At 42.4% G+C, this 14,440-nt stretch overlaps 2 protein-coding genes across 4 annotated transcripts in view; one reads left to right on the top strand and one right to left on the bottom strand.

The window, feature by feature from the left end:
- Positions 1-6,746, bottom strand: part of sipa1l3 (signal-induced proliferation-associated 1 like 3) — an 83,870-nt gene extending 77,124 nt beyond the window's left edge. For all 3 annotated transcript variants that reach the window (XM_039780747.1, XM_039780740.1, XM_039780725.1), the window contains exon 1: positions 6,591-6,746. The gene's annotated coding sequence lies outside the window, so the exon portion shown is untranslated. The remainder of the gene's footprint in view (positions 1-6,590) is intronic.
- A 2,440-nt stretch (positions 6,747-9,186) lies between these two features.
- The window catches only part of map3k10 (mitogen-activated protein kinase kinase kinase 10), a 39,722-nt gene continuing 34,468 nt past the window's right edge, over positions 9,187-14,440 (top strand). The window contains exon 1 of the mRNA XM_039780340.1: positions 9,187-12,199. Within this exon, the coding sequence (XP_039636274.1) occupies positions 11,197-12,199 (1,003 nt within the window). The 5' untranslated portion in view covers positions 9,187-11,196. The remainder of the gene's footprint in view (positions 12,200-14,440) is intronic.

Genomic DNA, 14,440 nt, shown 5'->3' on the forward strand with positions numbered 1-14,440 from the left:
AATATGGTCAAAGTAACCCAGAAAATAGAGATGAAACTAAAATTGTTTCAATAAATCTGGCAGTTGTATTTGATTATGTGCTTAGTCTGTCAGAAAGTAGTAAAGAAAAATGCCTATTACAATTTCTCAGAACCCAAGTTGCCAAATAAATGTCTTGCTTTGTACAGCCAACAGTCAAATACCCAAAGATATTTAATGTATTCAATTATACTTATGATACATGACCAAAAAAACAAAAACAGCAAATCACCACACTCGAGAAGCATTTGCTTGAAAACAATCACTGAAATGATCGCTCAACTATAACTGTAGTGTATCCTTTTGATTCTTTGCTGCAGCCAAGGAAATTAATTAACAACAAAAAAAATTAGCAAGTGAGCTCATGACTTGACAGTTGTGTGATGGTCAAGCTCATGTGTATGTGGGCTCACAAGGTTAATTTACTCCTTCTCACTCCATAAAAACTGATGGCGACAGAATCAGCTGTTTCCTGTCATGCAGGATTTCCTCTTTCCAGAACATCTCTGCTATGTTAGTGTGTAACAGAGCTCTTTGTGTGCGTGCACACACACACACACACACACACACACACACACACACACACACACACACACAGTCAACACTATGTGTGAAGCCTCAGTTATAGGGACATATATGAAGCAGGTGTAACAACAACACACTCTTCCCCTAAAAGCAGCAGACAAACTCAACTCCCAAGACACAAGAAACAAGTCGGAGGAATAAAGGCAATGAAGACTTTACAGAAAGAAAGGTGGCTGCTGCTGCCTCCCCTCTCAGCTGCTTAACGATTCATATCAATGGATGGGTCTCTGAATGCTTTGCAAGTCTCTACAACAAAGCCTGTTCCCCAGAGTTAGAATGCATGATTTGTGCCTTTATCATCAACCGTCTTGTACAGCCTAGCACTGAAACCCCATTTAGCATCACCAGTCCCTTTTCAAAGAGGAATATAGGCCAGAGAGAAAAAATTATAAAAGGGGGAAGAGTAACAGATAAGAGCTCTTTATTATGTTATGGAGATGAGCACATTCAGTACTGCTCAGGGACTAGGCAGGTACAGCCATTTATTGCAACGATTTCTACTCGCATAGCCTTGAATTCAGTGTGAGAATTAAGAAATAACCCAAACAGTCATGTCTGGTTTTCTGTGAAAATCTTCACGTTCTTCTCAGTTACAATAAACACAGATCCAAGAGTAAACTCACCATCTGACAGGGCTGAGTGCAGGCTCTTTGTTAAGTGGACACCTATTTGTAAATCTGAGTGGCCTCCACTTTAAATTGCTAAATGGACAGCCTGCGTAAATCACTCTTTATGTACAGCACTTTGTCAGGCTGTCTAAATGATTTGTAGCAAATGTATACATCCTATAACCTGTCAAAAGCTTAGTGTTAAGTCCAATAACCCTGTTTAAGTGTGTTGTGGACGGATGGTGAGGCATTCCCCCTCACTCTCTCCCTCTGCTACCAACGCTGACCAGGGGGAGGACGCAGGCTGACCTGTGGCAAGAAAGGCCTCCTCAAAATCTGTGTTTATCCTCTCGCTAAAACCAGCAGGCTATATTTATCCCAGTCAAACATACCCAGAGCAGAGAGGAGTCAAGAGAAGAAAGATGGAGCGCTTGGGACATCTACCCTAACCTCTATAAAAAGACAGAAACTGCACACTGTCAGTCAGCGCTATCAGCCGAATGCAAGCACATTTTAGACATTTACCGTGCTGGACTGTGATTCTCTCTCTAATTCATTCTCTTCACTGAGAAGAAGACACAGATTGGTAAACAACACCTTGAAGGAAACTTGACCTCTGCGGGAGTGAGAAGAAGAGAAGAGGAGGGAGACTTGCTTGATAGAGCAAATGCCTACCTACCTAACAAATGTTTTATAGCGACACGGAAGGCCATAAAGCAGAGACTCATTTCAGGAAACATTGGTGTGCTCCTCTTCCTGTAAATCTCTGACCTCTTGACACAATGTCATGCATGCTGACTTATGGATAAGACCCTCAAGGGAGGCAAATACATCAAGGAGAGTGGAGGGGGGGGCGCTTGCAATGCTGTTGGTGGTCTGATGCCATTTCATCCTAAACTGTCAACACCTGCACTTTGACTAATACACGTGTGTATGACACAGCCAGGCCTACTGAACACACATGTACATGAGACTGCCGTCATTGGTTAAATCCCTTGAATAGAAGTCAAAACACTCCAGCACACTGTCTCGGTTACTGCTGGTATTTGTTATTGATGCTGTTTAGACAAGCATCACAGCAGTATCTTAATGTAGATGTTGAGTAAATGACACAGTCGTTAATCCATCATCTGTATTAGTAGTAGTAGTAGTAGTAGTACTACAGTAGTATGTATAAGGGAACTGTTTTAATGCTTGTTCATAGGCCTAACTGACGAAGGTTGTGTAGTTTTCAGTTTCCCTCTACATCCACGCCGCCTCTCGCCCACACAGTATGCTCTCTGTTTATGTGCTGCTGTCTCTCGGCCTCTTTATTGAGTGTAACATTTTGTCTACATATCATTGACTAATGTGAATATTGTAGTTTGAAATAGTGCCTGGAGTGCAATGTAATTGTATTTCCTTTTATCTTACGGTAATTCAGAATCACATTTAATGCCGTTCTAAATGCCTTGCTTTGCCTACATTTAGTTTTTTTCATTCTGTTTATGCCAAGAGGTGCTGTATGATGTAAGTAAGTTTTATTACTGTGTCACAGTTACAACGTTGACTTAAGAATTTGGAGATTGTGTGGCAGGTATAAGGTCCCCACCAGGGTGGTTTTTATTTGCTTACTCTATATAAATTTAAATTCAATAAAAAAAATAGTATCAATATTTATTATTATTATTATTATTATTATTATTATTATTATTATCATCATTATCATTATTATTATTATCAACCCAAATGGAAACACCTGTTCACCGCAGTCAATCAATTGCATTCAACCCCAGTCCGGAAGAGGCTGTGATACCAGGTGGGAAGACGTGTGGGACCCATTCAGATGAACCACTGACAGGGGTTGAACCTGCGTCACAACACTGGTTTAAAAAGGAGTATAAACCACCAGTATGATGAGCCAGCAATAAAACTGAAAAAAGCTCAAGTATAAGACAACGCTACATTTCCAGCAGCCCCCCTGAAAACACACATTGATGCACACACACAGCCGTCACTGTGCACCCTGACACAGACCAGATGGGATCTTTAGCCTGAGGTATCGTCCTCCCTCTCTGTGACCTATCGGGATACACCCAATTATAGTGATTGATGTTGTTTGAGGTGCTTCAGTGTGTGTGTATATGATGTGTTCTTTTGCACACTGTGAGAACACACAATTGTTTATTTCTGTTAACCCTTATTTAACTAAGACACCTGCGAGAATTAAATAGAAAACTGGAAAGAGGCTTTTTGTTCTAAAATTACAAATAACAGGAGGGCTGCCAAGGTGTCGTGGTTAGGAAAGGCAAACTTTAACCAGAGATTGTGCCAAAACAAAAATCTTTGCCATCTTAAAAACATCACAAAAGACCCTGATGGAAATGTATTGTTGATCAAAAAGATCACCTGTGTGCGCGTTCTTTAAAATCAACAACTGATGAGTCACCTCTACCAAGATACAACATGGTGATTCAGCGTAATGTTTACAGGCAAAATAACTCAGGTGGCCCACATTCAGCTCTCTTTGAAGACAGGACCCTTTGTTCCCACAGCTGTGAGCAATGACACACTGAAATAAGTTGCACAAAATATGAGATGTTCTTCAAGATCACAGACTGTAAGAAATTGTTATCTGGTACCCAGTGGAGCCAATTACAGGCCGACTGCTGGAGGTGCTTTACAACTATGTGACGCTGGCCCAGAGTTGTGAAATAAGGGTCGATTAACACAGATAATGTGATATTGTTGTCAAAATACCAAAACCAACATGGTTATAGATATTATGGACCTGGCAGGTTTTTTTTTTACATTGTAGTATTGGCAGCTAAACATATTCTGGACAAAATCTAAAAAAAGGTATGAACCATGGTTACGAAAGGTTTTGACTGGGAAGGTAATGTTTTACCAGATTTTTGGATTGGATTCTTGAAATGTGTCAATTAATTATTTGACTATAGTTTCAGGGTGATACATTTTTCCCACCAAAAGAGTTCAGAAATATTGAATAGCTTAGATTGTGTCCTTTTGCGCTTAATAGCATGGGGTTAAGGACAGTACTTTTAAAGATGTCTTGCATTGACTTTAATTTAGTTACATGACCCAAATTGTACACCCTGGAGAACAATATGGCATTTGGCAAAGGCTTTTGTTATTTGAGCATGCAGAAATAAACGCAGTATAACCCAATACTAGACTGTGCAGATTTTTTTATGCAATGTTAATACCTTAACTTTATGAATGAGATATTTAAAGAAGAATGCGAAAGATAGGCCTATTTAAATATGCCAATTAGATTAATAGTGTCATTTTAAGTGCTCGGTTGGCTCCTTGCCTTGGCATACTATATCAATCAAAAAGGCCTATTACACCATAACTACAGCAGCATCACACTGCACTGTATAGGTCTACATAATATAAAGTGGAGTTAAGGAGTTCAATTATAACGTTTAGATAACATAATCATTGCATTAGAAGATTCTAACTCCAATGTATCAATACTACAGTCTGAACGTCCTACTACTTTCTGCAGGTTTCCTTTATCTCTTGGAAGTCACAAGCTCCTGTTTTCTATACATCCATCAAAAACAGCTTGCAGGGACATGTTGCTAAAATCACTGCTGTAATAAATCATGCTGCATGTGTACTGCAGCTTGTTCTTCAACTATCAATTTATGGAACGGTTTTGCTTCGTCAGACAGGTAGAGAGTTACAAAAGAAGATAGGAAAGGAGCATAAGACCTGAAATAACACAGTGAAGGTTAGGAGCAGTAAGGCAGCAAGACTCTACAAGAGCAGTGGGTCTGATCAAAGTGTCATTACTGGCATAACATTTTTTGAATTTTCAGCTTAAAACATTCAACACTGAACTTGCACAGACTGATAGGTTCACAGGCCACAAATAGCATGTCTGCTTAGTTTTGCTTTTGATAAGGAACATTTTCAAACAACCATTTAAAGGATGGAAATTATGTCTTGGAAACTATAAACAGAGCGCATTGTATAACTGACTTCTGCAGTCTGGTGCACAGCCTTTGATCAAAGGAAACTGGATTTACAATATGGAGAACCATGTCAATATTATTCAGCATAAAACCTCACAGTTCAGAACTGCATTTAAATCTGATCTCCTCTCAAATGTAAGATGAAATGCAGGATTTCCCCAATGTGCAGCAAACAGTGGGCAGTGCTGTGCTCTACTGCTTACCCACCAGTAACAGCAGCAAGTTGCGGTTACAGGCGGGTGAGCAGAAGGATAACCAGGGTAACACATTTAAGCATCTTCCCTGGTATAATAGTTATTCCATTAGTTCCAGATGGGAAGCAACCAGAGTAAATGATGCCCAGAATACGTGCAGAGCTGCCATGCTCTGCTGCTCTTGCACGACTGATCCATCATGCTGAAACTCGACGTGTCATTTCCTGAGGGCTGGGGAATACAGCAGCAACAAGGGGGATCTCTATGAAAGGGAGACGACACGCCGAGGCATCATCACCTCTCCATTCAGTGTACACACTCGACCGCACAAACACACGCAAATAAATGTCTACTATGCACTCGCAAATCCTGCGCACTGTGCACGCGTCTTGACAGCTGAACAGAGTCTGCGTGTCCAACTACCAACCAATCAATCAATTTTCCTTTTATGACCACATTTGAAACATGTTGCATACGGCAAACCAGTGGCATTTGCAACTACTGCAACACTCAGTGCGCGCGCGCGCGCGTGTGTGTGTGTGTGTGTGTGTGTGTGTGTGTGTGTGTGTGTGTGTGTGTGTGTGTGTGTGTGTGTGTGTGTGTGTGTGTAACCGCCCAGCCAAAATGTGTCCCATGCAGCTCATTCTGAAACAAATCTCCAGCCAAGGCAACTTCCGATTGCAGCACAACTACTCGAAATTCAAAGCTCGTCCAGGCTAACTAGCTCGCTAGCTCTGCTCTCAAACAAAGCTCCCATTGTCTGGAACTTGTAGTCTCACCGTTATGTCTTGGCCCTTACAACTGTGATTAACTCAGTTACGAAAAACTACATATCCGAAGTCTGCACAGCAGTGAGCATGCGCACTGGAACCCTAATGATCAGTAAGGTTGTAGAATATTTAGTAGTTAATGAATTGTTGCGGGTAGCGGCATATTTGAGGCCATATATCGACTCTGTTGAATGGCCGGAGGTCGAAGTGAAGCGTTGAGCCAGCGTGAACGGCTTCAGGTGGTACTCACGCTGACTGCTGAGCCGTAGTAAAGAGCCTGTTCTCTGCAGTGACTGAAGTTGGTCGGCTCGGCTGCTTCTCCGTGTTTGCCCTGCTCGCTAACGTTAGTTCACTCGTCACTTTTCAGCGCTTTTGAATAGCCTGCACTGTTCAACTTAAAACTGTTCACAGAAAACCAAAAAGAGCACATACCTTGCCTAACGCTGCTCCGGTGTTTCCCGTTCGGCTCCTATTCCGTCAACATAAATCTCCAGACATTTTGGAAACACCCGTTGTAGCCGACGGTCGACTGCCTGTTCACCGAGCGAGACGTTGCCAAGAATGCTCAACCGAAACCACGACGAAGCTGCGCCCGCACACTTAGTGCGCGTGCGCAGCTCCGGTTAGCGCAACCTAATGATAGTAACACACAGGGGGCAGCACGCTACTACCAATGGGAGCTGGGACACACATTGTTTTAATGAGCATCTGGTACATTAACTATACATATTAACATCTGAGTGTAAACACATGGAAGCATGGAATCTAGAGAAGCATTATGTAGTCTATATTTATCATGCTGCATAGTCACATTTGGCTCATGCACTGCACACAAATTAGTCAATAGCACAACCTTGTGGTTGCTAAACAAAATAAGTCCTCTGATATATCAGAAATCAGCTTTATTAGCAAAGTATGTGTACCATACAGTCTATGATATGTAGCCTACACATACAATGACTTTGAGTCGATTTTTCGTTGCTCTAAAATAGACATAGGCTACAGGTAAACATAAACATTATATGACATTATATAGCCTACATAGAAGTAGGTAATTGAGGTTTAATTGGGAATTGTCCAATATTACCCAACATGCAAGCATACTCCTAAAACCAGAGTTTTTAGTTTGTTTGTTTTTTATTAAGTCAATATTACTATTTTCACTTTTATCAATGATCTAATCATGTTTTGGTAAATACCCCTGAGAGACCAGAAAACATCAGAGGCAAAAGTAACTACAATAAATGAAAAAAAGAAAATCAAAGACAAAAAGTTATTAAAGTAGGCTACAGCTAAATTTAAATTCAACCACAGCCTTTTTTTTTAAATGTATATTTTCTGCTTTTGTCAATTGGTTATGATCAGAGGGCTCACAATCATGAATCGTTTTGTAAAGTGTGAGTTTAAAAGAAAGAAACCAAAAGTTAATAATAGTACTTCACAACTGACCTATATCAAATAATAGGCTGCTCGTTAAATACAATAAACAGTACAATACAGTGTGGTACAGTTTGTTTTGACAGGTTTTGACAAAATAATACACAGTGTCACATTTCACCCGATTCCTTCTTTCCCTTTTGTGTAATTACAGTTGCACTTGTAGTTTAAAGAGACATCCTGCCATCTGTGGAAGAGCAGACAGTATTGAAGCTTGACTTAAATGTGTATCATGTTTTATACACTGCAATATAATGCAGGGTATATTTATGGACCACTCACTGAGATAATGTATTTCTCAGCAAACCAAAGGCATATTTCCTGCAGATATATCTGTAGTCTCTGGGAACAAGGTAGGGGCCAGTCTGAAAGACTTCTGCTAAATACCAGACCAAAACTTACAACCTGTTCATAGTACACATCCTGATTTCTGCAGCTGCAGCACCTGTCTCTGAACCAGAGGATGTTGATAATGGGATGGCAGTAACTACAGTGACCGCCCACAACAGAGAGGTCACAGCATTGACTTCCACCTCAGCTCTCAGCTATGCAAAATGAGCAGCAGTGAACTGGAGGAGAATGCAGGAAATGCTGATAGTTTGAAGGAAGTGGTTTCTCCAAACAAACAAATATAACTATGGAAAAGGGTGGACTAAGGAGGCAAAACACTGTTGAAACCTTATGTCAAGCTTGGATGAAAACAACTAAAGAACTAAGTTTGACTCAAATGATACCCATATTTCTGAAAATACAAAAACACTGAGCCACCACTAAATATTTGTGTTTCACTTATTAGGCACCAGGGGTCAGTACAGCTTAAAAAATGATGGGCATGAATACTAAGACTGTAAAATAATGGCACTTTATTTTTTGTTCCGATAAAATAACAGTAAATATTCAGGTATTCTGTACACACTGTGATCCAACAACATATTGTGTTCCCAAAGCCTCAACTATGTAATGTAATGTGTTTTTTCTCAGAAAACACAATCTTATGCAATGTCAAGAAAAATGATGGCATTATTTGTCCTCACTTTATCTTCTCTTTGCATAAAATAAAAAAAACCTAAGGAGCATTTTTGCAGGTAGGCTATATATGTGCTATAGATCCAGTCTTAAAACTCAGCTCCATCCTATTTCATGTAAGGTCTTACATTAGACATATTCTTTGTGCGCCTCAAACTGCCAATGTGCCCTTGTACGACATACTCAATCCCTGCCAGCTACAGACAGTTTTTTTGCTGACCTTTGACCCCTGACCATGTGGGGCACAAAAGAAACTACATTTTCCAGTGGGAATAAATCACTTTATTATTGTAGCCTATTACATTTTTCCAACTAAGTGTAGACATTGCCAAATAAATGATCATGCAATAGGGCAATGGACTGTGGTGTAGAATAAATGAACTCTCATCTCAGACACTCATCCTTTTCCTTATGATTGTAGCATGCTAATTACAGTATTTAGTTATATGAGCTGTCAGAATGATGTAGGTCAGCAGGAGATCCCTCAGGAACTACGTTACCCACAATGCAACAGCACACCCTCACCACCAGCACAGTCTCGTTCCAACAGACTAGCGTCCTCCTCTCCGCCCTTAGCGGTGAGCTGCACCCAGATCTGTACGTGATGGGAGTAAGTGCGCACACAGCCTGCGTGCTTCAACCATCGCTATGTTTTGTAGATCAGTGACAGAAGAAGCACTTGTTCCCACGTATGTGGACTGCGCCCCGGTGTATTTGATGCAAAGTCAGCCCACAGACTGACAGCTTGGTGCTCGAAATGTCACGTCTCTTAGGAGGAAAAGCCTGTTTGAATACGATGGACCTCCGGACAGCTGGATGAGCAGCACGAACAAGGACTCCCCGGAGCGTTTTAGTGTGTCGCTAAATTGGGTTAGCCTACTGATCTGGATGGTCCCTCTTTACTCGGATGCAATACGCCCATGCGACGATGTCGGTGGATGTTGCTGCTCTCAGTGTCCAGGTTAGGTTACAGTAAACGCTAATTGTTTACGCATTGAAATAAAGCTGTTTGGGGCGGAAGAAGCAAGCCGGGACAGGATACAACATTTTGCGCGCATAATAAATAACCTTTTCCAATAGCCTACTATATTGTTGGTGTTATTATTATTATTATTATTATTAAGAAGGGGGTCGATCTATTTATAAGGGAAACATGGAGCCTTCATCGCCTAATTTCATCTAGTCCACTCGGATCAGAGATTGTAATGCTGCATTACCTCAACGCAAACCTTCGTTGACAATATTTCCCACCTTGTTGTCGCCGTGTGAGCGTTTCTGTATTTCCTAAAGAAGTCGCGGGCATTTAAAACCTTCGCTTCAAGACTATTGACTGATGATCTGAAACAACCATGCGTGCTCTTGAGGCAGCAGGATAATGATAATAGATACTGGCATCCCTTTACTGTCTCCAGTGAAGAAGAGTTTCATTTGTCACCGAGGACTTGTCACCATCACAAATGTAGCCGGGCAGAAGCGACTGAACCAGGCCGCTGCACAGAGACGGAGGCGGGATTGTTGTGCTCAGACTTGGCTGGATGCTGAACGTGGTGCCACTTTACAGTTCTGTATTGAATACCTGCCGCCCTGCCCTGGGCTTGTTTCTGTAATTCCCCAGCTGTCTTAAAATGGACGGGGCCTTTTTGATAAAAGCCATTCATGGACGTTGAACCGGCTTGTGAGTGGGGCATGCATGTAGGATTTAGCCTGGACCGGCTTGTCGCGATGTAGGGCGAATATCTGTGGATGTTTCCAAACACAGAATAGGAGAGAAAACAGCCCGTGTTCATGGAGATGGCTGGCGGGGAGGTGCGTCTACACTGGGCTGGATGAGAAATAATGACGACCCCCTGCTCAGAGGATTTCAAACACAGACTGCTGTTCTTATTGGCAGCCTAAATCAATATTCCATAATAAGATAGATAGCCTACTTTAGTTGTGGTTTTATTATCCCCTCCGAGTGTCTCAATGGACTGATATTAACTTCAGAAGAGGTTGTGTGTTTATTAGGGTGAAAGATTCTAAACTATAAATCAAAAGTCCACATTATGTTTTTGTTAAATTCAGATGCTTAATTGTTACAGCAATGTAGGACATTGTTATTAAGTATGTAACTGTTTTTATAAATTGTAAGCAGCAATTCAGAGACCAGAATTCACTCACTGATCAGGAGCTCAACAGCTTGAAGGCATCTGTCTGAAGGATTTCATCAGACCTGCTGTTTCTTAAATTTCTTAGAGTGAATATGTGTTTACATATTCACTCGTCTGTGAGGGTCCGTGGCAGCTTTCCAAAAGACACAATAGTGAAAACAATCAATTAGGGTTCGGGGGTTACAATCTGCTGAGTGCATTGTTTGACCTGATGTACGTTGTCCCTGAATGAACTTGCCTTTGGGAATACATGTTACTTACACACTGCGTAGCAACAGCACAACAGCAACCGGTGACAGGATTTGGCACAGTTTCAACAGCGAGATGTGGTGATGGGGGAGAGCAGTTGCAGCTCCCTGATCCTCTGATCCCCTCTACCCCCCACTGGTGGTCGAGGAGACCTCGCCTCTGTCAATGGGCCCTGTATGGATTTTGTGCCTGAGTTGACAGAGGGCAGGCCTACAGCGTCAAACAGCAGTCAAGCTGCCATGAACCCATACGGCAGAGCGAGCAGCACAGCAGCCCCCCTGTCCTGCACCAGCTGTGGGGGCAGCTGCTCCCCGCCTCCACCTTGCCTAATCCCGCCTGGGCCCCACTCCTCTACTACCTCCTCATCCTCCATGCCTCCGAATATGACCCCTCCGCCGCCGATGTGTCCGGCCCCAGTAGTGCAGGGGGAGAATGGCAGCAGCTGGAACTCCTCCACCATCTCCTCCTCTGGCTCCCCAGACTCCCACCCTGGTCACCGCTGTGGTGCCAACAACCCCAACCCCTTCTGGACGGCGGTGTTCGACTATGAGGCCACAGCGGATGAGGAGTTAACCCTGCGGCGCGGGGACCTCCTTGAGGTTCTCTCCAAAGACTCAAAAGTGTCTGGGGATGAGGGTTGGTGGACAGGCAAGATCCAGGACAAGGTGGGTATCTTTCCATGCAATTACGTCACAAGGGGGGATGCCGCCAACTACCAGCAGCTGACTGCAGGAGGGCGGGTGGCAGGCGGTGTGGGTGAATGCCCCTTGGAGATAAACTTCTCAGAACTGCTCCTGGAGGAGGTGATTGGAGCTGGTGGGTTTGGGAAGGTGTACAGAGGAGTATGGCGGGTAGAAGAAGTAGCAGTAAAGGCCGCCAGGCAAGACCCCGATGAGGATATTAGTGCCACAGCAGAGAGCGTGCGGCAGGAGGCCAGGCTGTTCTGGATGCTCCGGCACCCCAACATAATCAGTCTCCGTGGGGTCTGCCTGCGGGAGCCCAACCTGTGCTTGGTAATGGAGTACGCCAGAGGGGGGGCTCTGAACCGAGCGCTTGCTGGAAAGAAGGTACCCCCGAGGGTTCTGGTGAACTGGGCGGTCCAGGTTGCCACAGGGATGGACTACCTGCACAACCAGGCATTCGTACCTATCATCCACAGAGACCTCAAGTCCAGCAATAGTAAGTACTGCAAACAAGTGAGACTTATCATCAGGGAGACTCTTTATCAATAAATGGAGTGTGCTCAGTTGCCATGGAGATGTTTCAGTCATTATCATGTGACCTTAATGAGACATGTGATAATAGGTTTTATTTACAGGTTGGCCAAAATGTGGCAGAAGGCGCCAGGATATTTACACGAAGATATTCTTTGTCATGGTACAAATTCCAATGTCAGAAATGGCCCTTAAAGCTCACCCCTCTGTATGTACCATCTAACTCACAGCTGAGAGGCTCAACACCGGGTATATAGAGGCAGCACATATGTAATATAGACTGTTCAGTGTTTGCTGAAAGTGTTTTAGAGAGATGTTGATGATAATTCACTAAATGGTCATATTGGAGGATGTAGTTTGTGTTGCTGTTGAAATATCATTTTATTTTAGTTTTGATACATAATGTCAATTGCAGAACTCAAATGTACCCTTAAAGGAATAGTTTGACATTTTGAGAAATACGCTTATTCTAGTTCCTACCAAGAGCTGGATAAGATGATTGATACCACTTTCATGTCTGTACAGTAAATACAAAGCTATAGCCAGGAGGCAGTTAGCTTAGCTTAGCCTAAAGACTGGAAACAGGGAGACAGCTAGCTTGGCTCTGTCCAAAGGTAACAAAATGAGCCTACCTAAAGCTCACTAATTAACACATTTAATGTAAATGGACTGTTTTTATATAGCGCTTTTCTAGTCTTAACGACTACTCAAAGCGCTTTAACATAGTACAGGAACCATTCACCATTCACACACATTCATACACTATGGCCGAGGCTGCCGTACAAGGTGCCACCTGCTCATCAGATAAACAATCACAAACACTTACACTCCGATGGCGCAGCATCGGGGGCAACTCGGGGTTCAGTGTCTTGCCCAAGGACACTTCGGCATGGAACTGCAGACCAGGGATCGAACCACCAACCTTCCGATTGGCAGGCGACCTCTCTACCACTTAGCCACAGCCACCCCTTAATCTGTACAAAAACTGAAGTTTGTAAACGACATGCTGTGGTTTTACGTAGGGTTATGTGCTGGACTATTTCTTGTCTGAGTGCTTTACATTTCTGGAGCTTATTGTGTTAGTGAGCTTGAGAGATGCTGGGAAAATATTTCATTACCTTTTGACAGAGTCAGACTAGCTGTTTCCTCCTGTTTCCAGTCTTTGTGCTAAATTGAGCATATCTCCTACAATCTCCTGGCATTAGCTTCAAATTGATCGTATACAGACAATCTTCTCATTTCTCATCACCGTCCTTCAAAATGGCAAAATCTTTTACAATACAGCAGAGATCAATTATTTTACAGTACTTAAGAACAGGGCAGAAATATCAAGTAAGAGTAATACCTTATACTAGTAACAAATGATCAGGTGGAAAAAGTACTAAAATATTGTACTCAAGTAAAAGTACCAATACTTTGATGAAATATTACTCAAGTACAAGTGAAATTACCTCTCTGACAAATTATTCAAGTAAAAGTAAAACGGGGCGGGGGGATCTCTACCTAGAAAATAGGACAAGGGGTCATAAATCCCAAACTATTACACACCTAAGTAGCCCATATGAGCTAATTAGATGTATGTGAATTAATTTAGCCAGTGTCCTACATACGTTGTCCTACGGTTGCTAGTGCTAGACAAAAATTTGCAATGCCACGAAACATGTTGTTTTGCTAATTGGTAATTTGCTATTAGTCATAAAAACTTTGTTTGAAGTACCAATGCAAACATACTTACCAAAACATGCTTCCGCAGATTAGATGTGGAGTTATTGAATGCTGCCAGTTCAGTCACTTTTGGCAGGCACATCTGGCATTGCATGATGTTACTATTGGCCCCTCTTGAATTTAAATAAAAAAACGTCCAAATGTGGCCAAGGATTTGTCGTTGTCGTTTTGGGCAACAGAATTAGCATTTAAAAACTAGCATTTCTACTGAAACAGTCTCTGAACCGTCGCTCGCCTGATCCACCTCCAGCTCGTTCTCAATCTCCTACAGAAAGACTTGGCGCCTGGTAGGCAGCCTAGATGCTGATCATTTGTCACTGTAGTGGTTCCGGGCGTGCTTTTTTTTCTTCATTTCAGTTTTCGTTAGCCAAAGTTTTTTTTTTACTCAGTAACGGATGGGATTTGTAATGTAGCAAAATACAATACTTCACTCAAAACGTAATCAAGTACGTTTTTAAATTACTGATTTTAAAAACTACTT

Source organism: Perca fluviatilis, chromosome 2 (genome assembly GCF_010015445.1).
Source record: "Perca fluviatilis chromosome 2, GENO_Pfluv_1.0, whole genome shotgun sequence".
NCBI classification, from domain to species: domain Eukaryota; kingdom Metazoa; phylum Chordata; class Actinopteri; order Perciformes; family Percidae; genus Perca; species Perca fluviatilis.